Consider the following 27,487-nt stretch of genomic DNA (forward strand, 5'->3'; position numbering starts at 1 on the left):
TTCCTTTGCTGCTTTCTTCTAGAACTTAAAAAAAAAATACACAGTCAGTATCAGTGGAGAAACTTGTTTATAAAATGAATCTTTGAAAATGTTTATCAGTGGTTTAATGCTGTTAAAGAATTATAGATCTTGTTATTAAAATAACTTTCCCACATGGTAATTTTCTTTAGAAATGGAGCATCTACTGTTGTCACAGCTATATTCGGAGGCATTCTTCAAAATGAAGTTAACTGCTTAATATGTGGGACAGAATCTAGAAAGTTTGATCCATTTCTTGGTAAGATATATTTGGTTTTGGGGCATTCATGCTTTATTTTGATGATAAAAATGTTTGAATATTTATTTTCAAAGAAATCATCAAATTAATAAATTAAAAAATAATTATTAGGCCAATGTGGCTTTAACTAACTTTCCCCTGTTTTAGATCTTTCATTAGATATTCCCAGTCAGTTTAGAAACAAGCGTTCTAAGAACCAAGAAAATGGACCATTGTGTTCACTCCGAGGTAAGGACATTTGTTTTGTTTTGAAGTCTCCCTGGATTTTTATTGTACGTGAAGATGCTAAAGTGTGTTTTGCTTCTTGCATTTCTTTAACCTTTGGGCCAGATGGATGACTTGGTTTAATATGTGAGTATTTTCAGAATCAAGTTTTATACCTCCACAAAGCCCATTTTGTATGTTTATTTTCCCATATCCAAAAATAATTTTCCTTCTCTTCTTAATGTTACTGAGAAGACATGGCCTTTAAAATTTAAAGTCTGTTTAACAAAACTGGTTTTCTAGGTAAAGTGGAACATTTTTAAAAGCCTAGTTTGTGTACCAGGAGAGTTACAAAATGTAGGAAAGAATGCCAGCCCCATTGACCTTACAAATAGGAGGAGAAGATACACACATAGAAAGCTGAAATATCCAACTAAATGTGTTAGACACCCCAAAAAGAGACTCATGAGGAGGAGGGTAGGACCAGCAGATATTTTTGGCCAGTATCAAGAGTTGAGGGAAGGATAGTAAGAGAGGATTCAAGGATGGTTTCCTGTAATAATTGGAATTTGATGATGTTTTAAAGGTCAGACAGGAATTGAATATTTTAGGAGGAAAGGAAAACACCATCTGCAGAGGTACAAGGACAAAAATACATTTTTAGACAGTACAGAGACTAGAATACAGGTCATATTTAGAGAATAGAGAATTAGTCTAATTTGCCTAGAAGTTAAAATTGAGTGAAAATTTTTACTTCCTGTGTAGGAAGGAAATTAGAGTACAAGTCATTATTTACTTCTATGTGTTATAGAATGTTCAGTTGTCTGATTCTTTGTGGCCTCATTTGGGATTTTATTGGAGTGGTTTTTCATTTCCTTCTCCAGCTCATTTTACAGATGAAGAAACTGAGGTAAATATGGTTAAACTGACTTGCCCAGGGTCATACAGCTACTGATTGTCTGAGGTTAGATTTGACCTCGGGTCTTCTTGTTTCAAGATCCAACTCTATCCACTGAGTCACCAGACTGCCCCATGCTATAGGATACACATACATAAAGTTTGATATCTTTAGTTTTTATATCATTTATTTCCAAATATGTCATGTCCCATTTGTCTTTCCTTCTTAGAAAGCCATTCATTCCTTGCAAAAAAGAATAAAAAAGAGAAGAGCACAAAGGCAACCAAGAAAAACTAACCAATACATAATCCAATGAAACTGTTTCTTGCCACTAGATACAATGTTCCACTGCTCTAACCCTTTACCAGTGCCCAAAAGGGAGAGAGGGAGTTCATAGACTTTGTTGTTGTTTAGGCGAGGCAATGGAGTGAAGACCAAAACAACTATGTATGTAAACTAATTGGTGATTATCTTTAATTCCTTATATCCTCATCTGCAAGGTACACCTCTGCCTAGGAAAATACTAGGAAAAAATTTTCTTTAGACTTTTTGGGAGTTGGGTGGTAAAGCTATTTTAAAGAAAACATTTCAGAAAACTCATTTAAATCAAATGTCAGATTTTTGTTCTCTTGTGTAGAACATGAAAGTAATTTGTGGGTAGTAAAGTGATGCAGCACAAATTTTGTTTGGTCATATCTTAAGAAAGCAGATTAAAAACAAAATTTAGGAATTTAATGATAAATTTGGTTGAAGATTTTAAGTAAAGCATTTTTCTATATAAAATTATAGTTCAGGGGCAGCTAGGTGGCATAGTGGATAAAGCACCGGCCTTGGAGTACCTGGGTTTAAATCTGGCCTCAGACACTTAATAATTACCTAGCTGTGTGGCCTTGGACAAGCCGCTTAACCCCATTTGCCTTGCAAAAACCTAAAAAAAAAAATTATAGTTCAGGGCTTTATTGTATAAAGGCCCCCAATTAACCAGTAGGATTACCTGATCAATTGGGCACTTTAAATGCATCTTACAGTGAAATAATTTCTAAATAATGATTGTAAATCTCAAAGTGCTGTACAGAAGTGTAACTGTGGTGCCACAGAACATGACTGCCACATGTAACATGGCATGTGTGAAGTCCTACTCAGTCCTATTTCATATTGGGGGCAGCTCTCCTTTTCTTTTCTTTGACCTAGTAACACATCCAGGATTGCTCAGGGGCCAGAAACTGCAAGCAGGTGGAGGAGGATGGGAGAAAGTTCCCAAGTCTCCTCAGTAGGGAAAGGATGACAATTCTGGTGACCATCAGGTTGGCAGTGCCATTAAATTAGTTCATTCATTCTGACATTTCATGTGTGTTTATCATAATGTCCCCAAAGAGATGTTGTTAAGTAATTCATAAAAAAGAGTCTATGCCATATATATCTAACAATTATTTGCTAATAATTAGGCATGAATCAATAAAAGGAAAAAAAGGAAAAAATCACAGATTTAGAGCTGGAAAGGATCTTTCAGGTCACATAGGCAAAGCCCTTTTTTTTTTTAACACTCCTCAAGATTTGGGTCTAGTATCTAGCAGAGCCAGAATCTTAAACTTTGATCTAAACTGAGTGCATAAACGAAAGTAAACAGCTGTCACTTCTATTTGACATGTGGTGCAGCGAAGACCTGCCACCTGTTTTCTCCATTCTGGTATTAAAAAAATCTAAAAGTCTTCTTCCAGTTTTCATTCTGTGGTCCTTGATGCAGTTTGGGCAGGCAGTGGAGGATGGCCCATGGACAGAGTGCCGCCCTAGAGTTAGGAGGATCTGAGGCCAAATCTGCCTCAAAACACTTATTACCTAGCTGTGTGACCTTGGGCAAATCACTTCACCCCTATTGTCTTGCAAAAAACAAAAACAAAAAAGAATTATTAGCTAGGGCAAACCACTTCTCTGAACCTAAAGTTGGTACTTAATTTTCTCATCTAGAAAATGAGAATAGTAATATCTCTGTCTCTCAGGTCCTCTTTAAGAGTAGGAGTGAAGCCCTGAATGCTAGTCCTATAATAGTTTTCAAATGGGATTTAATTAAACAGTCATCCTTTGAATATCTGGAGCTAAATTATCCATTTTGTGTATTAACTGTGTGGCAAATGGATTTTTCTGCTATTTTGCAGTACTCAGTATATTCAGAGACCATAAACTAACTTTAATAGCAAGCAAAGTGCAATTTAAAATGCCGATATACTTTGTAAAGTTATATAATTAACTCTAAAGAAAATAGAAGAATTTTTTTGAATTAGCTGTATCCCCCTGATGTCTCTTTAGTATATAAATTATTAATATTTGACTTTAGGGGAACTTTATCTGATTTTATGGGGTTAAATTGGCATCCTCTCTAGTTTTTATTACAAAGAAATAGGAAGGAGAAGAGAGATATAATTTGGAAATGATGATTTTAAAACTATAGCAATAAAAATAAGTGGTTTTTTTTTGAAAACTGTTTAGTTAGTTGCTGGATTTAGAGTCAATAAATATATTCAACTTCATTATTTCCATCAAAATACAAATGCAGGAGAGCCAGTATTCCTAATTTTTCTGAAGGAAACCTTCAGAAAAGCTTTTGGAACTTCGGACCTAGAAATCAGCAAATATTTATTGAACACTATCACTATGTGTGATGAGAGATGAAAGAAAACACTTTCTGCCCTAAAAGAACTTCAGTTTCTTTGAGAAGATTGCAATAACAGAACCTGATAACTATGAAATTTCACAAAGGAGCACAAGATCTACAAGTTATGTACCTAGGACAATTTGAATTCATACAAAGAAAGTGCTGGGGCAGTTAGTTGTCACAGTAGATAGAACACTGGCCCTGGAATCAGGAGGACCTGAGTTCATATCAGGTCTCAGATGCTTGTTACCTAGCTATGTGACCTTAGGCAAGTCATTTAACCCCATTGCCTTGCAAAACAAACAAAAAGCATTACATGTGAGCCCAGATCTTCAGAAGCTGAAAATTACTTTATTGATGCTAGAATATAGGCCATTTTCTTTTTTTGTTTGTTTGTTTTGGGTTTTTGTAAGGCAAATGGGGTTAAGTGGCTTGCCCAAGGCCACACAGCTAGGTAATTATTAAGTGTCTGATGCCCAATTTGAACTCAGGTACTCCTGGCTCCAGGGCCGGTGCTCTATCCACTATGCCACCTAGCCACCCCTCCATTTTCTTTTTAAATATTTTGTTGCAGTTTGCTTGTGATTTATAGCAGATGCTTCAGCCTTCACACCAAATGCTTAAGACTGTTTTGGAGGTCAGAAAAATAGTATTTCGTCAATGCCATTGAATTAGAAAGAAAATATCATTTGAATATCCCATCAAAATGTTCCTATATATTGAAAACTAGTTTTATGTTTGAAAGACAAATGTTTGGGATGGGAAAAGGAATAGAGTGAGTCCTAGGAGGATTCTCTAAAATCTATCAGTTGATTTCAATTACTGTAAAGAAATTTTAGAAAAGTATGCTCATTTCCCTTTTCCCTAGTTTCCCATCCATATAGGCTCTGTGTCAAAACAAATATTCTCCATTTTGATGTTTATCCTTTTTTTGCACAATGCCACAATGTTCAGATAATTAGTTAACAGAAGAAAAATCCAAATCAGAGTTTTAGGAGATTAAAGAGTTAAAAATGCTTACACAGAACTTGGCATACTTGTTGAGGGAATCTTTAAAGTTCTTCATGATATTTGTCCTTCACTCTGAAGAGGACCAAATCTCTATGACTTAGCATAAAACTGGAAAGGACTTTAGGGATAATTAGCATTTCTGAAGCTCCACTAATGAGGAAAAAAGAAAGGATTCAAGAACATTAAAAATGTATTAAGTCTAGGTGGCAGTGGATAGGGCACCGGCCCTGGAGTCAGGAGTACCTGCATTCAAATGCGGCCTCAGACACTTAATAATCGCCTAGCTGTGTGGCCTTGGGCAAGCCACTTAACCCCACTGCCTTGCAAAAACTAAAAAAAAAAATGTATTAAGTACATATTTGTATGTATTTGCTAAGTTTACAAAAAAAAAAAAACCAAAATTCTGTATGGAGATTATAAAATTAATTGGAGAGATAAATCATGTACACCCCAAATTCAAATAGGTTGAGAGAAATTATATAAGCAGATACCATAAATTGGTATAAAAGTAGTATATGGGGGGGGCAGCTAGGATAAGAGTGGATAGAGCACTGACCCTAGAGCCGAGTTCAAATCTGGTCTCAGGCACTTAATAATTGCCTAGCTAGACAAGTCACTTAACCCCATTGCCTTAAATAAAAAAAATTAATAATTTAAAAAAGTAGTATATGAATGGTCCAGGTAATGTTTATATGTAGGAGGAGGAAAATCATTATAATTGTGAGTGGTCTTGGGAAGTCTTTATGAAGAAGTTGGGATTTGAACTGGACTTTTTCTGTCTGGTATGGGGGGGCAAGAACTAGACAGGTGAATGGTATTTGAAAAAGGAATTTAAGTTTAAACATGATATGTTAGAGGTACTGAGTAAACTAGTCTAGAGTTAAAGGGTCTTTGTAGAATAGTATTAAAGAAATTAAGAGAGGTGGGCTTTTAAAATTAAGAACCCTTATATGTTATTTTGGATAGATTATATGGTGCTTCAGCAAATTTGAATCTTGCCTAGATGTAATTTGTCAGCAATATCCAAAAATCAGTATTTCCAGAGGACTGATGATAATATATGCTATTCACTTCCTGACAGAATTCAGGGTGCAGAATAAGACATACATTTTTTTAAAGGATTTACTTATTTTGAGTTTTACCATTTTCCCCTTAATCTTACTTCCCTCCCCCCACCCCCCACAGAAGGCAATTTGCCAGTCTTTACTTTGTTTCCATGGTATACATTGATCCAAATTGAATGTGATGAGAGAAATCATATCCTTAAGGAAGAAACCTAAAGTATAAGAGATAGCAAGATTAGACAATAAGATATCAGAGTTTTTTTTCCCCTAAATTAAAGGTAATAGTCCTTGAAGACATACACTTTTTAAAAGATAAACCTTTTTGAACACGGACAGTGTTGAGATTTGATTTGCTTGCCATCCATAGTTGATCCTTTTTTGTTTGTTTTTCTTTCTTTCTTTTTTTAGGTTTTTGCAAGGCAAATGGGGTTAAGTGGCTTGTCCAAGGCCACACAGCTAGGTAATTATTAAGTGTCTGAGGCCGGATTTGAACTCAAGTACTCTTGACTCCAGGGCCGGTGCTCTATCCACTGCACCACCTAGCTGCCCGTTTGTTTTTTCTTTCAAAATGAGAGGTTGGGAGAAAGAAGAAAATAATGCTTGCTAATTGGAAAAAATAAAATCAAATATTAAAAAGAAACAGGTGATTTGAAATTCAAAAGGAATCAATAAAAAGAAGAGACATTTAAAAAAAAATTATCAGGATCAACTTGACAAATCTTTCTCTACCCCTAGAACAAACTAATGTCAAACTCATGTAGCCCACAAAATAGTCCATTTGTCCTGCTCCAAATTAAGATGTAATTGGAAAATGTTTAACAAAATAAAAATACAATAAATAATATTAGCTCAAGGTTTTCTTAGGTCAATACGTGACTTCCAGTTTGAATTTGACATCACTAACCTGAAAGCGTTGAACCTCTCAAATACCTCTTCCTTCAATAAATAAAGTAAAGTGGAGATGATCAACATCTCCTTTAACAGAATAGTTAGTAATAGAACTAAACATAGAACTTCCCATGAAAATAAAGGGGAGTGCAGGCTCAAGGCATGACTGTTCTCAGAGATATTCAGATGTGGTCTTTGTGAAAAGCCCCAGATTTTAACATTTTTGAAATGACTCTCTCCTAGATTGTCTTCGTAGTTTTACAGACTTGGAAGAACTTGATGAGACAGAACTGTACATGTGTCACAAATGCAAAAAGAAGCAGAAATCCACCAAAAAATTTTGGATTCAGAAATTACCAAAGGTAAAGGCCAGCATTCCATGACTTTTTTTTTAAGGTGTTGTTTTTTGAGGGGTTTTGCAAGGCAAATGGGGTTAAGTGACTTGCCCAAGGCCACACAGCTAGGTAATTATTAAGTGTCTGAGGTCTGATTTGAACTCAGGTACTCCTGACTCTAGGGCTGGTGCTCTTTCCACTGCACCACCTAGCTGCCCCTCCATGACTTTCACAAAAGAGATCATTCAAAGACTGTCAGTTCAAGGTTAATTTTTAAAATAACTAGCTTTTAATATGAGCACGACTTTGGAAGATATTCAGAATTGGCCTTCAGAGTTTTCAGGTAAAACTGCACCCTCAATTTGAGCAAGAAATACTGAGGATGAAACTGAGGGAAGTCAAAGACAATGCTCTTCTCTCTTGAGATCTCTTAGGATCTTAGCACCAGACAAGGGATTTTTCATAAAAGGTGAATGAAATGTTTATGATACAAATATGTCCCTTTTTCCTACCTAATTTTGTCATTCAGGTGCTGTGCTTACACTTGAAAAGGTTTCACTGGACTGCATATCTAAGAAACAAGGTTGACACCTATGTAGAATTTCCTTTGAGAGGCCTAGACATGAAATGCTACTTATTAGAGGTAAGGTAACTAATTTCAGAAAGACCTGTATTAAAATAACCTATTGGTCTCACTTTAAAGTCTGGGGTGAGGGTGAGAGAAACTTCAGATGATTTATCTGATTATTTTTGGCAGTGAGGCCTAAGGATTTGTTTTCTTTCTCTTTTTCAAGCCTGAGAATAGTGGCCCAGAAAGCTGTCTCTACGACCTGGCCGCAGTCGTTGTGCATCATGGTTCAGGGTGAGTATTGGGATCTGCTGTTACTATAGGTGCTCATAGAACTTCACTTTTGTGTTACATGGACTTGGTGCTAATTACCTCTCCCTCTTAAATGATCCCTTGTTGTGTTCCTTCCCCCCAGGAGTCTGTAAGCATCTTGAGATGAGGCAAGGTCCTAAGGTGGTGCCTGCCCAGAGTAGATAGATGATAAATAAAATGCTTACCGACTGAGCCCTCCTTTTTTTTTTCTTTTTTTTTTTTTTGGACAAGGCAATGGGGTTAAGTGATTTACTCAAGATCATACAGCTATGTAAGTATTAAGTGTCTGAGACTAGATTTAGACTGGGGTCCTTCTGACTCTTGGGCTGTTGCTCTATCCATTGTGCCACCTAAACCATCCATTTTTTACATTAAGTGGACAATGCTATAATTTCCCACTTGGCCAGTTTGAAGCAAAAAGATGTTAGAACTTGGAATGTTATATATAGAGAAGTGAAAAATGGTTTCAGGATAGTTTTGTTTTGTAGCTTGTATTATTCTTTACTACATTATTGTATAATTTTCTTCACCCTTAATTTGCAAATTTAAAACTCTAAAATTTAATTTAAAAGAAGCTGGCCTTCTAATAGCTCCGTTTTTTCTGAAGTGCCTTTCCGTGTCTGTTTTGGTTAAGATTTTTTAAAAAATATAGTCCTGCATACTGTGTCTGCTTTCAGCCAAGCTACCTCATCACCAGCTTCCCCCTTAGGATGAATTGTTTGTCCATGGCAACCTATGACACCAGCAATTATACTTTAAATGACCCTTATTCTATGGTCAACAGATAAATTACTAGGGAAATGACACTGTAATAATCATGAAATTCTTGCTATAAAGGAAACCAAAAGATGGAAGGCAGTTGTAGCTAAATGGAAGGATGGTTCATAAGTCCTTCTAAGAGAGGTAAATAAAACTGACAGAATTAGTTTTATTAAGCATCAATCAAGGATATGAGAAACACTCATAGGAAATCTGATTACCTTGTGATTTTCATTTCATATATTTCATTCAGCAATTAGTGCCCAATGAGAAGTATTTGAAAAAAGAAAATGCTTGTAAATAATGTGCTAGCAGGGGATATGGGATTTCAGAAAGATATACAGACAGCTTTAAAGGTAATGCTGATATAGTTCTATACTTTCAAGAATGATTATTTCACATAAAACATTTTTTTTTGCTTTGTTTATGGAAATGCTTATTTTGGGGGGAGGGTTAAGTTCAGATTTTAAAATATAAGTTCAGTTTTTTAAAAATATGTCTGATATAGAATATTACTTTCTAATTCCCAGGCCTGTACTCTTTCCACTGTATCACATGGCCTCTTACCAGAGGTGTAAGAGTCAATAAGATAAGAAAGATTAAGGACGTGTATACAGGTCCTTCTAGAAGTCAGTCCTAGGGCTTTAAGCAAAAAACTTTTACTGAGACTTTTGCAAGAATGTGTAAATTGTGAAGGAACTAGGCCTGAAGAACACCAAAGAACATCAAAAAATGAAACCAATTATATTTGATAGGTAATTATTACTGATGTGGGGGTCATTCCTGAATCTGTTGTTGCTCAGTCATTTTTCAGTCATGTCTGATTCTTCATGACTCCATTTGGGTTTTCTTGTCAGAGATATTGGAGTGGTTTGCCATTTCCTTCCAATCATTTTATAGATAAGGAGACTGAGACAAAGAGGGTTAAGTGACTTGCCCAAGGTTATATTAAACTTAGGATGATGAGTCTTCCCGATTCCAGGCCTGGCATTCTTATCTATCCACTATGCCACCTAGTTGCCCTGTAATCTTATTTACAGTCAAACAACTATTTTAGAAGAAGATAAAATTAACATTTGGAAGAAGGAATAAAAATCAGAGGTAGAAAAGCTTTGACATGCAATTAAAAGTCACAACTTGACCTATTTGAATAGTTTATGTTAGTGCTAAAAAACGTTTGGAAAAAGGACTCTGACAGATTACCATTTTATAAGGGCCAAAAAGCCTAAAAAAATGTCTTTGTTAGAAAATACTGGATTTCCTGGCCAAGTGGAGAGACATGACATCCAAGGACAACACTAGCTTAATTTATAATTTAGTTTTACAAAACCTTATGAAGGAGGATGGTGGAAGAGTATACAGAGTAATATTTTGTAAGATAACAAGAAGCAATAGAGAGTAAAAATGTGTGAAGAAAGCATAGCAAGAGATCCAACTAAGCACCAGTGGTCCCAAAGGTAGTGAAAGATGAAAATAGAGAAAAACAGGCAAAAAGTAAAAAAGAAATTTCAAGAGTTCAGTAAGGAACAGTAGAATCACACACTTAGTTCTAACATCTCAACCCCAGTTGTGCTACAAAAGAAATGAAAATGACACCAAAGAAAACAAAGATGAAAAAACTAGTTGAAGTAGTGAATAGGCATTCCTCCTGTGTTTATTATTCACCAAAAAAAAAAGTCATTGCAGTTATCATGCTGCTTTAAGTGCTCTCTCCCCAAGATGTTTCATGTGTAACCATTCAAATTTAAGATTCCTTGAGATGTGGACAGTGATGAATTTGTTTGACCCTCTGATTATTAGTGTCTTAATTTTAATATGTCCAATGAGAAATAAATAAATTTATGTTTGCTAAGCAAGGTTACCAGGTTCGTAAAAGTAATCCTCTCCAAGTGGAGAAGGAATTTTCTGTAAATGGTAAGATCTTCATGTTGGTGGACATGATGCCAATTACATCAGGTGAAGCATTGCAGAACTTGATTAGTGAAATCTGGATTCATCCTAAAACGTGACCTCACTCTAAAAAATTTCAAAAATAATGGAGAGTGACTGGTTTAAACAATGAGATATGGACACACAAACAATGTTTTGAGTGTAAAATTTGGACAGACTGCATATATACCCTATGTGTTCATCCCAGAATTGAACATGAAAAAAGAGAAGGAGCTGGATTATCTTCAGGAAATTGCTAAATTTAATGGTCTCAAACTTCTAAAAAAGGGCCTGTCTTTTCTATAATATTATTCTACTGATGGTGTTGGATGGAGCTGTAATCTCTGAATTGGAATTGAGTGAGTAAAAGAAGATGGGCCAGTCATATAATAAGAATAAAGGTCAACTTTGGTCAGCTTGTATGTTATTGTTCTGTAGGCCTCTCCTATTTTTTTCCAAACAGTTACCTTCTCAGAGTCAATTCCCTTTTCCTCACTTGCCTATTTCTGTTGAAGCTGACACCAGGTTCACAACCCTTGAAGCTGTTCTCACCAAGATCTTTCCCTTCTCTCTCCCTCCAGAGCCTCTCTGCCCCCCCACCCTAGTCCAGAGGTCCCCTCCTAATGGTTTCCAGAACTCTAGTCCCTTCTCTCACTCCCTCCCCAATCCATCTTCTGCACACCACAAATGTTGTCCTGCCCACCAAACTTCACAGCCTCCCCAGGCTGTCTTTTCAAGCCAGTTGCCCATGATTCCTATCATTCACCCCCCCCCCCTTGGGGATTCCTCCTCTTCCCCACTCCAGCAGTAGGGATGCCTTTCTCCATCACCACCCCTTCCCAGCCTCCTCAAAATGACTTTTGTATACCTGTGGATGTGCCTCCCTCTCAGAGGGCAGGCGTTGTTCTGGTGCACAGAGCGCCTTCATGTCTTCATCTTGCTCTGGTGTGTTCTCATTAACCCTCCTTTCTCTCGCTTACAGTGTTGGTTCAGGACATTACACAGCTTATGCAACTCACGAAGGGCGCTGGTTCCATTTCAATGACAGCACCGTGACGCTGACTGACGAAGAGACCGTGGTGAAGGCCAAAGCCTACATCCTCTTCTATGTGGAGCGCCAGGCCCGCTCGGGAGCCGAGAAGCTCTGATCTGCCTCCAGCATCCCTCGCCATGTCCACCACCAGACAAAACATTTCCAATTTTCCACAAATACTTGATCCAAGACTATTAATTTCATTGTGCACTTTTCAGCTTCCTATCATGGGTTTCATTTTGTGTCAATGGTAGCATTTGACTTGGACACAAACTTTTTTTTTAGTTTTACCAGAAAACCCCAGCAGACATTTTGATTTGCTGCTTTAGTTGTGGTAACTCAATATATATGTGTGTGTTTATATATATACACATTTGTATATGTATAGATATACATATAGTTTCATGAATTTAGTTATATTTGGCTTTTTATATTAATGTTTTCAGTTCTCACTTTCTTAAGGCACATTTACATCAGACATTTATTATCATGTACAGCAAGCAAGATAAATGTGTTCATTATTTTTTGAAAAGCATTGGAAATTCTTGCTGCATTTTCACAGCAGTAATGTCCGTTGGGTCAACCCTGTAAATCCAGATTACTCTATCCCATGAAACCTCCTTGCTTAGAGACGAGAAAGAGGAAGACTGGGAAAGGACTGCCATGTCTGAGCATTAATCTTAAATAACTGCAGGTGTAGAATCTGGCCTACAGATTCAAATGAGGTAGGGCTAGGGAGCAGGGCATTGGTAGTGAAGTGCAGTGACCTTGTGAGTGATTTGTCCTTCCTCAGTTAATGTTTGAAGAAATCCTCAAGATTAGTTTGGAATGTAACTTGTCTTTGGCATTTCAGTCAAGACAAGCTAGACCTTTGCCTTCCAGAGCTGTACTCTGGTCCCTCGAGGAATGGGACTTGATCAGTCCTGTTTTCCAATGTCTTTGCTTATATGGGACAGCTTGGTTGAAATATTGGATATCAAATCTGAGTTTCTGAGGCTTGGATATCAGTTATTGAGGTATGGAAGAGAGGGGATTCTTAGAATTCAGAACTTGAATAGCTCTCATTGACACTGACTGCATCAAGACCTTTGTGGTCCAGTTGAAAGTATGCTTATTTATTGGATGGTATAAGAAGAGAAATTCTGCTCCCAAGGTTTAAAATCAAAATTATTTTCTAGGAAAAAAAAAAAGAAAATGGAGGCCCTTAGATCTAACACTTTAAGTTGAATTTTAGACTTAAGATTCCATTGGTAGCTCTGTCAGTTCTGAAGGTATCCTCTACAATCCAAGGGTGTTGTTTATATTGCTGGATAATTCAGAGGGTAAAAGAAAAGGAAGCTGCTTGAGTTACATGGAGAATGTAGAAACTTCTGAAATGAAGTTATATATGTTCATTGACATTGATTTTTTTTCCCATCCCCTATTCTGGTGCTTTTTTCCCCCCTTTTTTCTTTTCTAAAACTTGTAATGAAGGACTGAACATATTTTCCTCCGAGCCAACCAAGCAAACCTCTTAGGAATGATGTCTGACAAGTTAAAAAGGAGTGGTTGAGATGTTGTAAAAGTGTATCTATAAGATGTCACTATTCATTGATTTTTTTTTTCCCCAATCATTTTGAAACTGCCAAGAAGAGACATTATTGGGACATCATTTCCATTTCAGTATTAACTAGTTTTGTCATAGCTTATCACATTTGCAAGATAAACCCTTGCAAATGAAAAACAAGAAACCATAATCATATACATATATATGTATAATGTTATTCCTAAAGAGACTGCCTTCCCAACCTCCCTAAGTCTTAGAAGCAAAAAGTCTAGACCCTTAAGAAGCTATTTGAAAGGAGAAAAAGGAAAGTGTTGTTTTTTTGTAGAAACACAATTTTATCACATATGCTTAGTTGTGCATAAATATGAAAGTATACCTGGTTGAGCCTCCCTTCAGACCCCTTTGAGACACAAAGGCAGTGACTTTTGTGCTTAATAAGGGGGACAGTGAATAAAATCATTTGTTGCTTTGAATTAGATATTTTCACTTTTAGTGTGCTTGTCTGCTGTTCACACCTAGATTGTTGTTCTTTATAAAAAATGGGTTTTTAATCACTTAAACTTACATAATGGCTTTGGCAGCATTCCTTTTGATGGAGGAAAATAGCTGTAAATCACAAATGATTTCATAGCAAGGTGTATGAAAGTGTTGGGAAGAAGAAATTCTAGGGACTTTGTGATCTGGCTTCCTGCCTGAATTGCTATTGTGATGCTTTTGTTGCATAATCTCTCTTCATACATTTTAGGATATTATCATGAAGACTTTTTGGAAAGGGGAATTGAAACCATTGGGATTAATCAAACAGCAAACTTAGCTGCATAGTTGAACACACCAGTGATGTAAATGTGCCTGTTATGTATTTTAGAAATTTAACTGTGTAATCTTTTTGTCACAATTATTTTAAAAGCTGATTCTGTTTTCTGTTCTCCTTCTGGGTTTTTTTTTTCTCTTTTGGTGCCATGTTGTCTCCTTTATGTATATCATGGCCTCTGGCGAGAGAACAGAGCCTAATGCATTGAGGTACATGCCTCCTTTGGAGAAGAAAACTCGAACATCCTTCCACTGCAAACACAGATGGATGATCCAACGATCTGTTTGTGGCAACACAGCTATCTCTCCATGATGGAGAAAACTTTGCTTATCACTGTATTCTATTCAGTGTGTAGTGATGACAAATGTAACTGACAGTCGAACCAGGAAAATGCGCTGTCCCCTGAGTGTTGAAGGGCGAGCTGCCTGTGAAACGCATTCAGTCCATGTGGTTTCTGGGCCTGGCGTCGGGGCATATTTATTTCTTGAAACCATATGTGTCTTTTTGGTCTCGTCGTTCTCTTGTACAGAACTCCCTTTTCATATTCCTCGTCCTCCTTCCCCTCCCCTAAGCTTTCAGGGTCACATGGGCCACAGCACACCTGCTTTTCACGCTGCATATGGCTGGCATCACCCGGGTGGCTGCCCTGCCAGCTCGGCTCTGAGGCCACTCATCCCCGGGATGGAAGGAGCCTCTCTAGTCATCCTCTTCATGTTCTTCCCCACCAGGGCCTGGGGTGTCCCTGGTTCATGGTAGTCAGAAAGTATCCACACAGAACCCGGGAAGGCAAAGAAAGACTTCTCCACCATGGCCTGCTTCATTCCATTGTCTCTGTGTCTCATCGAGGTGGCTGCTCTGTGTCTGATGGATGATAGAGCCCCCCGAGTCGTGCAGTGCTGTGGATGTCATTGTTTGCCATTCAAGTCTAGCTTGTGTAATGCAGGAAAAAAAATTTCACTGCGTGAATACTCTTCTCTTTTAAGTTGTACTTTAATTCTTTTTCTTCTTTGCCAACTTTAGATGTTTTATGGAAAAGTATCATTAAAGATCTGGTCTCTTTTCTTTGACTTACTAATTTTTAACACGCTTTGATAGAACCAATTATGATCATTTGCTCATCCATTCTTGGAGTACCTGATGCTGGTGACACAACCAGCATGGAGAGTTTAGGCACTATTTTTTTTCTTTTTGGTTTTTATAAGGCAATGGGGTTAGGTGACCTACCCAAGGTCACACAACTAGATAATTAGTATCTGAATCCAAATTTGAATTCAGGTCCTTCTGACTCCAAGGCTAGTGCTCTATCTACTGCACCACCTAACTGCCCCAACACTGTTCTTGATGTAGTGCTTAAGAGATGTCAGTCTCAGGAGGGAGACACTGTAATTATCTCTGTTCTGCAGATGAAGAAAGGCAGACAAGTTCAGTGACTTGATCAGGATTCAGAACACATTGTCAGAGACTGGTTTTGAATGTAGATCTTAACTCCAAACCCTAGGCTCTGTGCTCTATGATGGCAGCTACCTGTTAAGATGCATTTGATCCACTGTGTAGAATTTACTAAGCAAAATAATTTTTAGAATTCTAAAGTGGCTTTTTCAAAATGGTAACTATTAGCCCCACACTCAGGGAGGAGCTGATGTGTGAGGAAGCATCGCTGATCCTTTAAAGCTAAAGTGCATTCTTTGGAGAATGGTGAAAATAAACTCACTGTCTTTCTGCCTTACCTTCCATCACCAAGAAATGTTTGAATGGTTTTTCTCTTTCTGACACTTTTCAGTCTTTTTACATTGAATCCTAAGCCTTTCCTATGGAAGAACCCAGCACAGCAGTATTCATAGAAGGATCTGGTATGTACCCAGGAGATGGGCTTGTATGTTGGGTGGGCAAGGAGGAAAAGGAAGTTATTCATAAAGTGACTAGAGGGGAGAAAAGTTAGCAGAAAAGGGGCTTCAAAGGTAGCGTTCAAATACATTCTGGTTTGGAACAATTCTATTCCCTAAACTGAAGAGGAAATGTTCCTTGGGTACTTTTATAGAAGACAAACCAAGTCTCGTTGTAAGGATATGGGTAAAATTTTTTTATTTCTTAGTGATATTATTTCTTCTCTGATGGTGATTTGGATATGTGTAACTAGATGAATTTACGGCTTCACCTGTTTGATAAATGTCTGCTTGGATCAGGAAGACTGACATTGAGATATGGTCTCAGACTAAAGCTCTACTCTCCTTGAACTGCCAGATGAGATGGCATATTGGATTGCACCAGGCCTGGGGGTCAGGAGGACCCGAGTTCAAATGCGGACTTGGATACTTGACTCTTACTAGTTGTGTGGTCCTAGAAAGTCAATCACTTAACCTTGACTGCCTTGCACCCAGGGCTATCTCCAGTGCTATTCCCATCTGGCCACTGCACCCAGATGGTTCTGAAGGAGAAAGTGAGACTGGGGACTTAGCACAGTCCCCTCCTCCACTCACATCCAATTGATGTGCTTGTCATGGCACCACCTTCCTGGTGTCATGGTCTTCAAGAAGGAAGGACAAACATCCTTAACTGTAAACTGGGGGTAACAGCACCTGCCTCCCAAGGTGGCTTGTGAGAAATAGGTATTTGGCTTTGTAGCAGATGTTAAATAATGGCATTTCCTTCCCTCGAACCTTGTGATTTATAGTCATAAAGAACAGAGGCTTGAACATCATCTTTGTGCATCTTTAGTCTGTCTTGGTGTCTCTGGAGATGATGGAGCAGGAGGCTGAATTCTGGAGCCAGCCTTACCCGACTAGGGTGCCGCTGAGCAGGAAGAACGATTCCAGGATTGTGACTCCAGTTCTGGGAAGGAAACTCGGAGGCACCTTTTCATGAACAGTAACTCCCCAGCTAGAGGCCTGCTTTAGAAAGGAGTTGGGAAGGGGAGCTTTCGAATAAGGATTGCCAGCTGATCTCACAGCCTACTTTCCAGGGGAAGGGTACAACCTGAATCCATTGATAACTAAAGGCAGAATTTTAGTTATCAATCTGAAACTTGATAGTCATTAAATCTTTGCTGGGGGAATGTTCTGGTTGTGGAATGCTTCTGAGGGCTCAGGGCCAAGCTCTCAAAATAACTAGGGATTCTCTCAGGGGTCTTTATATTTCTTTATTCAAGTCCTTTCCCCTTACAACTGGACTGTGCATTGTAAAGCTTCAGGGTGTCCTAAGAAAATGCTTCAAGGGGTAGGTTTCTCATTTTACAAAGGGGAAGACTCAGGGAAGTGACACATATGACGTGACCCACTCTTAAGATGTAAATATCGTTCCAGGTCCCAAATCCAGTAGTATTGTCTCTTGTTCATGTCAAATAGGGTGAAATGATAATCTGTGCCAGTTCCCCCCCTTGCCCCATCCCTCACCATATTAGATGTGGCATTTGAGAAATGTTAGTGAATCAAGTCCTACACCTATCTGTGAAAACTAGAGAATGCGGTATCCCTTAGCTAAAAAGGTGTATATAGCGTCTGGAAAGTAGCTCAACTCAGAAGCATGTATCCAGGCTCCACTTTTTCTATAAATCAATTGACCTAAAAATAAATCTTGTTCTGAGAACCAAAGAAGACCTGTTTACTTTGGTGGGAGTGGTAGGAACTGTCTGGAATCTATCAATCTGGGTGAATGGAGAGGAGGGGAAACAATCACTGGTTCTTTTAAGAGACTGGGGCAGCAGGTCTAAAAATAGAAATAATCTTTTCTTTTTGTATAGGACGAGGTTTTTCCTTTTAAGGATGCAAATGAAATTTCATATTTAAGCACTCCCCAATATTGCCCACTTCCAACTCATTTTTAATGTTTACAAACGCGACTGTGCACTTTAGAGCCACGTTGTTGAGAGCTTCTTCCTGGAGCCCAAAGAGCCTTTTGTTATATTACTTTTGGTTAAATGAAAAATCCTTTTAAGGGAAAAAAAAATTAACTTTATTTGGCAGGTCTTGCCGGGCTTTTTGAAGGCAAGCGGCCTGCACAGCTGTCCCACCGATGTCTGGGTCGTCTTTGTCTTTGCGACAGACGTGCACACACACACACCAAACCCTCCACGCCAGTTGTTGGCCAAAAATAAACCCCATTCCTCAACCATATATGTCCAGCGGCGGGAGGCAGGGCGGCCCCCCAGACTGGGCCCGGCCGCAGGCAGGCTCGCAGGCTCCCGACCTCCCCACCATGCACATAACCCAGCTTAACCGCGAGTGCCTTTTGCATCTCTTCTCCTTCCTGGACAAGGACAGCAGGAAGAACCTGGCCCGGACCTGCTCCCAGCTGGGGGACGTGTTTCTCGATCCTTTGCTCTGGCCGCTGCTCCGCTTTAACTCCCTGGTGGAGCTGAAGAAGGACAACTTCCTCCTGAGCCCGGCTCTGCGCAGCTTGTCCATCTGCTGGCACTCCAGCCGGGTCAAGGTCTGCAACGTGGAGGACTGGATGAAGACCGCGCTGCAGAGGGGGCTGTGCAGCAGCCACGAGCGCCTGGCCAGCGACTTCCTGGGCAGAGTGTGCCGCAGGTAGGTGCGGAGCCCCCCGAGACCCGGAGAGGCGCCTGGGGGGGGGGGCTTTAAAGTCGATGAAAACTCGTCTTGCACCGTGGCGAGCCCCGTTCAGCTCTGTGGGCGAAGGCCCTCCCTGAACGGGCCCCGGCAGCCCGGGCGGCCGCGTCCCTCGGGCCGGGCGCGACGGGCAGAAACAGGGATACCATCAGTCGGGCCGCGGCCTGCGGTCAGGAGGAGCCCAGGGGCTCGGATGGCCCGGCCCTGCGACCTTGGGCACCCGCTGCCTGCGAGAGATAACATCTAAAATGTATCACTTTTTTTTTTAAATTAAAGATTTTATTTATTTTGAGTTTTACAATTTTTCCCCTAATCCTGCTTCCCTCCCCCCACCCCCACAGAAGGCAGTTTGTCCGTCTTTACATTGTTCCCACCGTATACATGGATCCAAATTGAATGTGATGAGAGAGAAATCCTATCCTTAAGGAAGAAACAAAGTATAAGAGATATAGCAAGATCAGACAATAAGATATCAGGTGTTTTTCCTAAATTAAAGGTCCTTAGTCTTTGTTCAAACTCCACAGTTGTTTCTCTGGATACAGATGGTATCTGTCTCCATCACGGACCGCCCCAAATTGCCCCTGGTTGTTGGAATGAGCGAGTCCATCTAGGTTGATCATCGCCCCCATGTTGCTGTTAGGGTGTACAGTGTTTTTCTGGTTCTGCTCATCTCCCTCAGCATCAGTTCATGCAAATCCCTCCTGGTTTCTAATAGAACACTAGTGTTCCATGACATACATGTACCCCAGTTTGCTAAGCCATTCCCCAGCTGAAGGACTTGGACCTGAGTATCAGACTGTAAGCGAGGGCGGGAGGAAAGCCTCGGCTGCCAATGGGGAAATGAGGTAACAAAGTAACAAGGCCGGGATTTCACTGTTTCTAACCAACGCGGGCAGCTTGACCGGCTCCGGGCTTGAGAGAGGGCCGCCGCCCGTCCAGCCAGCCCAGCCTGGCATCCAGGGGGCCCGAGTGGAGCAAGCCGGCCACCGAGGAGTGCGGCCCCGGGACACTTCCCGGGGAGGGGACCATAGAGGGCCACCCCCCGACCGGGCCTCGAGCTAGGCTCCACCAGCGGCCCGTGAGCCGAGGGGCGGCCACGCGTGGCCTATTTAAGTGGGGCTTAATCCATGGGGGAAGGGTCGGGCAGCCTGCGGGAGGACTCGGCGGGCGCGGCCGGGGGAGCTCCCCCGAAGGAAGGGGCTGTCCCCGGAGCTCCCCTTCCCACCCGGATCCGAGGGCCAGCCGGAGGAGGGCACCCTGGCCGGACCCTGCCGAGCCTCCCTTCATTCCGGAGAAGCGACCCCGGCGGCAGGTTCTGAAGCGACTTTCCGATGCCGCCCGGCCATGGCAGGGAGAGCGGGGAAGGCGGCGCGGGCCCCGAGCCTGGCAGCCCGGAGAGCCGCCAGCCGGGCCCGGGCGGGCGCTCACCGCCCTGTTGTCGCTCTCCCTCCCGCCCCCCAGGTGCCCCAACCTCCTGTCCTTGACGCTGTCGGGCTGCGGCCACGTCACGGATGATGCCATCGCCGCCCTGCTCCGCAGCTGCCCCCGCCTGCAGACCCTGCGGCTGGAGAACTGCGTGCGCGTCACCAACCGGACCCTGGCCGCCGTGGCTGCCCACGGGCGCTCCCTGCAGACCCTCCACGTCGACTTCTGCCGCAACGTGAGCCGGGCCGGCCTGCGGCGCCTCCGGGAGCAGCGCCCGGGGCTGCTGCTGAGGGCCGAGCGGAGCGCGGACATGATGCCGGACATGCCCCCGCGGGGAGAGCTGGCCCAGGGCCGGCGCGCCCCGAAGCTCTGAGCCTCCGGGCGGCCGGGGGCTTCTGGCCGAGCCCGCGAGGCGAGGGAAGGAGGGCCGGCGCCTCTGCAACCACCAGCTTTAATCCCCAACACAAGCCCTGGGCACACCCTCCTTACACTCTTGCATCTATGCGGCAAGAATTTTGAACCGGGGGGTCTCTCGAGTCCCTTCCGTCCCCATCAGCCAAGTCCCCCCTTAATTGTGCAGGAGCATTATCAGAGGGCTTGGCTGATAGGGTTTTGCTCCGCTCTAATTTATTTGCCAGAACGATTCCAAGATCAAAGAGCCATTTTTGCATTAAAAAAACAAAACCAGACACGCGTGGCATTCTAAAACTATTATTGCATATTATTTCATTGGAACCTGTTACAGCCCTATGAGAAAAAACAAACTGGGGCACAGAGTATCGCAGGGACTTCTCCGTGTGAGGCCGTAAGAGTAGCTTCCATCAGTGCCTTTTTAGAACTGAGAGAACTGACCCAGAGCGAAGTCCTAAAGCTCATCCTTTGGGTGGTAAATTGCTGGAATTATCATTCACGTTTCCCGACTTCAGTCAAATACCAACACTACTCCTCATAATTCTCACTATTCCTTTGTTCATCCCACCATTATTTCTTAAAATCACGGGTCTCAGCCCATTGGAAGCCAAACCCTCCTCCCTCCTGGAGATGGGCCTGGTTTTCAGGAATCTCGGACATAAGGAACACGCTTCACTCCTAGAGAAAACTAAGCAGATGGCCAACCCTGAAACCCAAAGCCGATGGTTGCTCAGGCTGACCCCCCCCCCCCCCACTGGTCAGCAGCAAAGGCCAGGGGGAGGGAGCGGGCACATTTACACCTCAGAGCTTTACACCATTTTTGCTTACAGTCTGGGTCCTTCAGGAAACCAGCCCCTGACCAACCAAATGAGATTTTTTAAAAGGCGGCCGTGGCTTTGGATCCAAAAACTCTGCTTGATGCCCCACCCCCCCGCCCGCCCAATAAAATATCAGCTCAGTGGCCTAAGTTTCAAGTCTGCTTCTCCTTTTTGTACTCTTTAGCAATCATTGGTCCGGGGATCAGTCAACAGGCTGGGCGGGAGGGAGACCACGATGGCAGCAGCAGCAGCAGCTTCCTAAAATGAATCAAACTTGAAGCAGTAATATCTCGAGGGCTCTCTGCATTGAACTGGCTTTCGGTCTTTTTGGCAGAGGCAGTTGGTGGCACAGTGGCAAGGTCACTGTGCCTGAAGTGAGGACGTCCAGCAGTCAGAAATGACCCCAGAGACTTACTAGCGGTGACCCTGGGTGAGTCCCTCAACCTCTGTTTGCTTCAGTTAAATAATAACAGCTCCCTCCCTTCCCAGGCTGCTTGTGGGGATCAGGAGACAATGTTTGTACAGTCCTCAGCACAGTGTGGAGCGCGGCAGGGGCTCCTTAAGGGCTCGCAGGCTCCCTTCCTTCTCCTCCTTGGTTAGTGACCAAGAAAATGAACTGCGTCCAGCCAAGTCCAAGAGCCTGGAGGGGAAACACCCAAATACTTTCTCCCCGTTTCATCCTTAATCCCACTACGAAGAATGGGAACAGTTTAGTGATGGAAGCCGATTCAAGATTCCCCGCAACAGAAAGGGCGGCTAGGTGGTGCAGTGCATAGAGCACTGGCTCCGAAGTCAGGACTCCCTGAGTTCAAATCCAGCCCGAGACAATAATGACCTAGCTGTGTGGCCTTGGGCAAACCACCTAACCCCATTACCTTGCAAAAACCAAAAAAAAAAAAAAAAAAAACATATAACAGAAACAGGCTGTTAGCTCATACACGAGGATGCCTGTTAACTTAGTTTTAAAATGTGATGTTATCATGGGTTTTTTTGGTGTTTATCTATTCTGTTAAATATTTCCCAATTATATTTTAATCTGGTCCCTCTCTCCACCAAGCACTGCAGGCCGGTTATGTTTTTGACATTTTGACTCTGGTCTGCATACAATTTACCCTTTTATCCTCCTGAACTTTGCTATATAGGATAAGCATCTTCTTTCTGACATTGTTTGAATTAGAAATAGTCTTTAAACACATTAAGGGGGGGCTTACTTTAAAAATAAATCCTTTGGAAATTCTCTGTGTAATTTGATCTGATTTTTTTCTGTAAATTTGGAAATAGCCTGAAGGGGTCTCTGGCTAGAGAAGATAATACCACTTCTGTCTTTGATTAGTGCTTTCATAATTTTTAAGTTTATATATATATATACATATATATAATATATATGAATATAAGCTATAGGTGTCCAAAAAAGTCTTCATGTAGTTTTAAGCTTTATTTTCTTACAGCTGCACTTGGACTTTTAGGATACAATACACAATGATATGTAAACATTTATTACTAAGATATAGATCACAGAGTTATAGGGACAAAGTAGCAACATGCATTATTTAACAAATAGCAGTGGTTGCCATTATAACTGGTTTCAATCACTTCCCACCTTGCCTTCACCAAGTTTGGGGCAGCAGAAGATGGGGAGGGCAAGCCCACAATCATTTAACTGGGGCCAGACAGGCCCAGGAGTAAATGATTACACTAATGGATTGTGAAATCTTTTGCAGTGAGATTATTCCAAATTATCAAAGGCTTACATCACCCACAAATTCATAATAAAGAATTAAAAGGGGGGGAGAAGCCGTGAATCTTGAAAAGAATGTTTTTCTACTAAAGGACACTCTACCTTCATTAACTGATACTTTGCAAAGGCTTAGCTTCTTCTGGGCTATTTGGAGTCAAATTTTATTCAACTAATAACATAAAATCATTACCTCCCAGTGACTGGTCTGAGCTCTTGCTCCCATATAATTACATAGCTACAAAAACATAATATACAAATATAGATAATAATTATAGGACCTTTATAAGGTCCTTGTGTGATTTTAAACTTTAATTATACACTGGGGGAGGGGGGAATATATAAATGGTATTATTTAAAGGCAAACAAGTTTAGTATCTCACACAATGCTAGGAACGCAGACTGTATTAAACAACTATACATAATACATTATGTCAGATTCTTTGAAAAAAAAAATAATGTTAGGGTTTTGACCCCCTCATTATATAACTCAAGAAATTTGAGGTCAGAATAAAAGAAATGACTTGCCCTGAAAAAGGACAGAACTGGGATTTGAACAAGAGAAGTGAGGTCCATATTGGAGATTTAAAAAATGTGTGTGTGTGTGTGTGTGTGTGTGTACATACACACATATTACATTTGGCTTCGAATGTTACTAATCAGTTTTCATATTATACCCTCTCTGCCACCCACAATTTAAAGAGTTACACAAATTCAAATGAATATGCAGCTTCCCTTAGAGCCTCTTCCACAGGCCTCCCAGGTGCCAGGGAAAAGACAGCCAGGTGCTCAGGAGACCGTTTCTGAGGATGAACTCAGCACAGTGATATTTACCTAGCTGCTCAAATGCAGCCAGGTGGCATCTCTCCCTGGCCACTTTCCCAGACCTGTCCTAGGGTCACATAGGTACCTGAGGCTTGCCACAGAAATGATCAAGCCCAGCAAGGCATTGTGCTCAGCACCCCCACCCCCGCTGGTCTCCAGGTCAGGAAGATTGACTCATCACCCTCCCCAACAGGAAAGAACAATTTTCTGGATGCTCGAGAACCACAAACTAAACATGGCCAGTTCCTGGGATGATGGGGGTGGGGTGGGGAGGGGTGACTGTTCCAGCCAGCATTACTGATTCTTCCTGTTGGGGTTTTTCCATGGTTTACACTTCAATGCCCTGAGAGATGACATGTAAGTACTTAATTTTCTCCTGCTGCTTCAAACAGACAGACATTGCAAGAGGTCTTCCTCCTTTTCTTCTTTTTCTTAAGTATTTAACCACTACCAAAAACAACAAAAACCACCCCCTAAAACAGGAAGCCTCTAGATATCTATGGATAGTTTTCATTGTCTCAGGCCCTAGTCCATCTTCAAAGAATGGCAAAAGTGACTTTTTAAAAGAACCCCAACCATTTCATTTTACATGTAGGCCTCAATTTGGCAAGGGATTCAATTATTTGAAATTTCAACCTGCTATTCCTTATAAAGGTGATGCCATTAGCCAGTGACTCTATCCATAAAATAATTCACAAAAACCTCTTTTAATCCATGATGTTATTCACTTATGCCACTGATGGTACTCCTCAATTCAATAAATTCACTCAATGATTTCTCCAACTATACCTCTCAATTTGCTAAATGAATACTAAGAACCTACCATGTGCTCTGCAAATACTAGATAACCAAGTTTCAAAAATGACCTAAAATCCCCTCTATGAGTAGGAGAGCCATTTTTTAAATTCACGACCTCTGATGACAAAACCTTGCTGATTTGGACACCATGACCAAGTCCAGCATCCTTTCCACCAAAGCTTATTACTTTTTAAAACATCATTTATGTAGGAGGAAAAAACCCCAAAACATCTATCCCTTTTCTCCAGGATGGTGATGAATCTTCCTAAAAAAGGCACCTGGAAGCTCATATTACAAGCACAAGAGGAAATATTAAAAATTAGAGGAAGAATAAATTTGAAACAAATCATAAAATTGATAAATAAAACTAAAAGCTAGTACTTTTAATTAACAGATAAATAAAATTGATAAACCCTTAGCTAACATGATTTTAAAATGCAAAAACCTTAGATTACCAGTGAACCCTGTTTGCCTTGCAAAAACCTAAAAAAAAAGGTAGATTACCAGTGAACCCTGTTTGCCTTGCAAAAACCTAAAAAAAAATAATAATAATATGATTTTTAAAAAGAAAGCAGAAGATCAAGTCAATAAATAGCAAATGTACAGGGTGAAATCACAGCAGAATCAGAATAAAGAGAATAATCAGAGCATATTATGCATAGTTAATACCAATGAAAAACTAGGAATTCAAAAGAAATAGAGGAATACTTTCAAAAATATAAGATACCCAACTATCAAAAAACTCAATCTCAAAAAAAGGAAAACAAAACAAAACAAACCCAACTACTGGTTTTAATGGATTCACAGAAGATCTTTACCAAACTTTTAGAAGAATGGTTTTAGAAAGTACTCAAACAGAATCCTTTTAAAGAAAATATAGTCCTTTTCAAAAAATTTTACAAATATAATCATAATACTTAAATTAGGGAAATCATACAAATGAACATTGACTCAAATTTTAAACAAAATCCCGTCAAATAGTCTATAGTAGTTTATCTAAGAACTCATTATGACCAAGTGAGATAGTTATATCAGGGATTCAAAGATGGTTCAACACTAGGAAAACAATAAACATATCTTATCAAAAACCAAAACATCCAAAACCTTTTAATGCAGAAAAAAACTTTTGATAAAGCTCAAAGCTATTTTATGCTAAAGACTCTACCAGATAGAGGTATAAAGGAACCTTTTAAAAGACATTATAAAAAATATCTAAAACCAAAAGCAATCATTTGCAATGGGAATTCATTAGAACAGTTTCCAAAGATGCCCACTCTCTCCACTATTACTTGATAAAGTTGTAGAAATGTGAGCAGTAGCAATAAAAGAAGAGAAAAAAGAATTAAAGGAATAAAGACAGGTAAAGAAGAGATAAAACTATTGTTCTCTATTCCTGATATGATGGTTTACTCAAAAAGTCCCAAGGAATCAGTAAAGATATTAATTCAGACAATAGCTTCAGCTTTAAATCTTCAAAAATCAGCAAAAATCTTAGATACCAGAGAAATATCAATAATCCTGTATTTGATAAAAACTGAAAGCTTAAAATACCTAGGAAAAAACCTCCTTATTTGATAAAAATTGCTGAGAAAACCAGAAAGCAGAATGCCAGAAATGAGACTTCAACCAACAGCTTCCACAATATATTCTAAATGGATTTGTGACAATGGTATTAATGATGATACAATTAAAAAACTTAGAAGACAGAATATATGCCTCTCACAGCTATGGGTAGGTAAAATAATTTTGAGTACTTGAAACTGAAAAACTCTCATACAGATAAAATTACTATATCAAAGATGCAAAGAAATGGTCAAATAAAAAAAACAAATCTTTGTATCACATTTCTGATATTTCTCTGGTATCTAAGATATAGATAATTAACCACCAATATTAATAAATACTGGCATATAATATCAATAGTAGTCATTTCCCAATAGACAAATGGTCAATTGATGTGAACAAACAATTCTAGTAACAATTGCAAAGTATTCACAATTACAAGAAAGAATGCTCTGAACTGAGTAAGCAGGAGCCCCCAGGCTTGTGAGCCTTGAGTGCTCAGCCCACCAAAGGGAGGGGAGTAAAGAGAGACTTCAGAGGTCTGTCCTTTGTGCTTGGAACAGGACTCTGGGGCTCTGACCACATTTAGATCCTGATTGCAGTCTAGGCCCCCCCCCCCCCATAGAACAGGACCCTCCACCTCAGCCCTGTTGCAGAGGGGTGTGCTTGTGGTCATTCACAGACCAGGAGGGAAGTCAGAGCTTCATACACTGAGATCCTTGTGGGGGGGTGTCCCAATAACACTCAAAAGCTCAGGAAGCACCCCAAAACCAGGCACAGGCTAGAGAAATGAGTAAACAGAGAAAAAAAAGGGGAACAACCATTGAGAAATACATTGTCTATGATCCCAAGAAGGATCAAAACACTCAGTCTGAAGATGAGGGAGTATGGGCTCCTACATCTAAAGACTCCAAGAAAAATAGAAATTGGGCTCAGGCTATGACAGAACTCATAAAAGATTTTGAAAATCAAATAAAGGAGATAGGAAAAAACCTTGGGAAAAGAAATGAGAGAGATTCAGGAAAAACATGAAAAAGAAGTCAGCAGCTTAGTCAAGGA

At 40.4% G+C, this 27,487-nt stretch overlaps 2 protein-coding genes across 9 annotated transcripts in view; both read left to right on the forward strand.

The window, feature by feature from the left end:
* The window catches only part of USP3 (ubiquitin specific peptidase 3), a 103,267-nt gene extending 87,920 nt beyond the window's left edge, over window positions 1-15,347 (forward strand). For all 4 annotated transcript variants that reach the window (XM_074234357.1, XM_074234358.1, XM_074234359.1 and 1 more), the window contains 6 exons: window positions 171-277; window positions 425-505; window positions 7,236-7,354; window positions 7,857-7,970; window positions 8,122-8,189; window positions 11,878-15,347. In XM_074234357.1, coding sequence (XP_074090458.1) covers window positions 171-277; window positions 425-505; window positions 7,236-7,354; window positions 7,857-7,970; window positions 8,122-8,189; window positions 11,878-12,043 — 655 coding nt within the window. In that variant the 3' untranslated portion in view covers window positions 12,044-15,347. The remainder of the gene's footprint in view (window positions 1-170; window positions 278-424; window positions 506-7,235; window positions 7,355-7,856; window positions 7,971-8,121; window positions 8,190-11,877) is intronic.
* A 103-nt stretch (window positions 15,348-15,450) lies between these two features.
* FBXL22 (F-box and leucine rich repeat protein 22) overlaps window positions 15,451-27,487 on the forward strand; it is a 44,540-nt gene continuing 32,503 nt past the window's right edge. For 4 of the 5 annotated variants that reach the window (XR_012478024.1, XR_012478023.1, XR_012478025.1 and 1 more), the window contains exons 1-2: window positions 15,451-18,811; window positions 20,315-21,937. Coding sequence is in view for 1 of the 5 variants with exons in the window: in XM_074234361.1 (XP_074090462.1) it covers window positions 18,294-18,811; window positions 20,315-20,651 (855 nt within the window). In the remaining 4 variants the exon portion in view is untranslated. Of the gene's footprint in view, window positions 18,812-20,314; window positions 22,868-27,487 lie in introns of those variants that run through there. The other variant, XM_074234361.1, reaches the window with a different exon arrangement.

Source organism: Macrotis lagotis, chromosome 4 (assembly GCF_037893015.1).
Source record: "Macrotis lagotis isolate mMagLag1 chromosome 4, bilby.v1.9.chrom.fasta, whole genome shotgun sequence".
Lineage (NCBI taxonomy): Eukaryota > Metazoa > Chordata > Mammalia > Peramelemorphia > Peramelidae > Macrotis > Macrotis lagotis.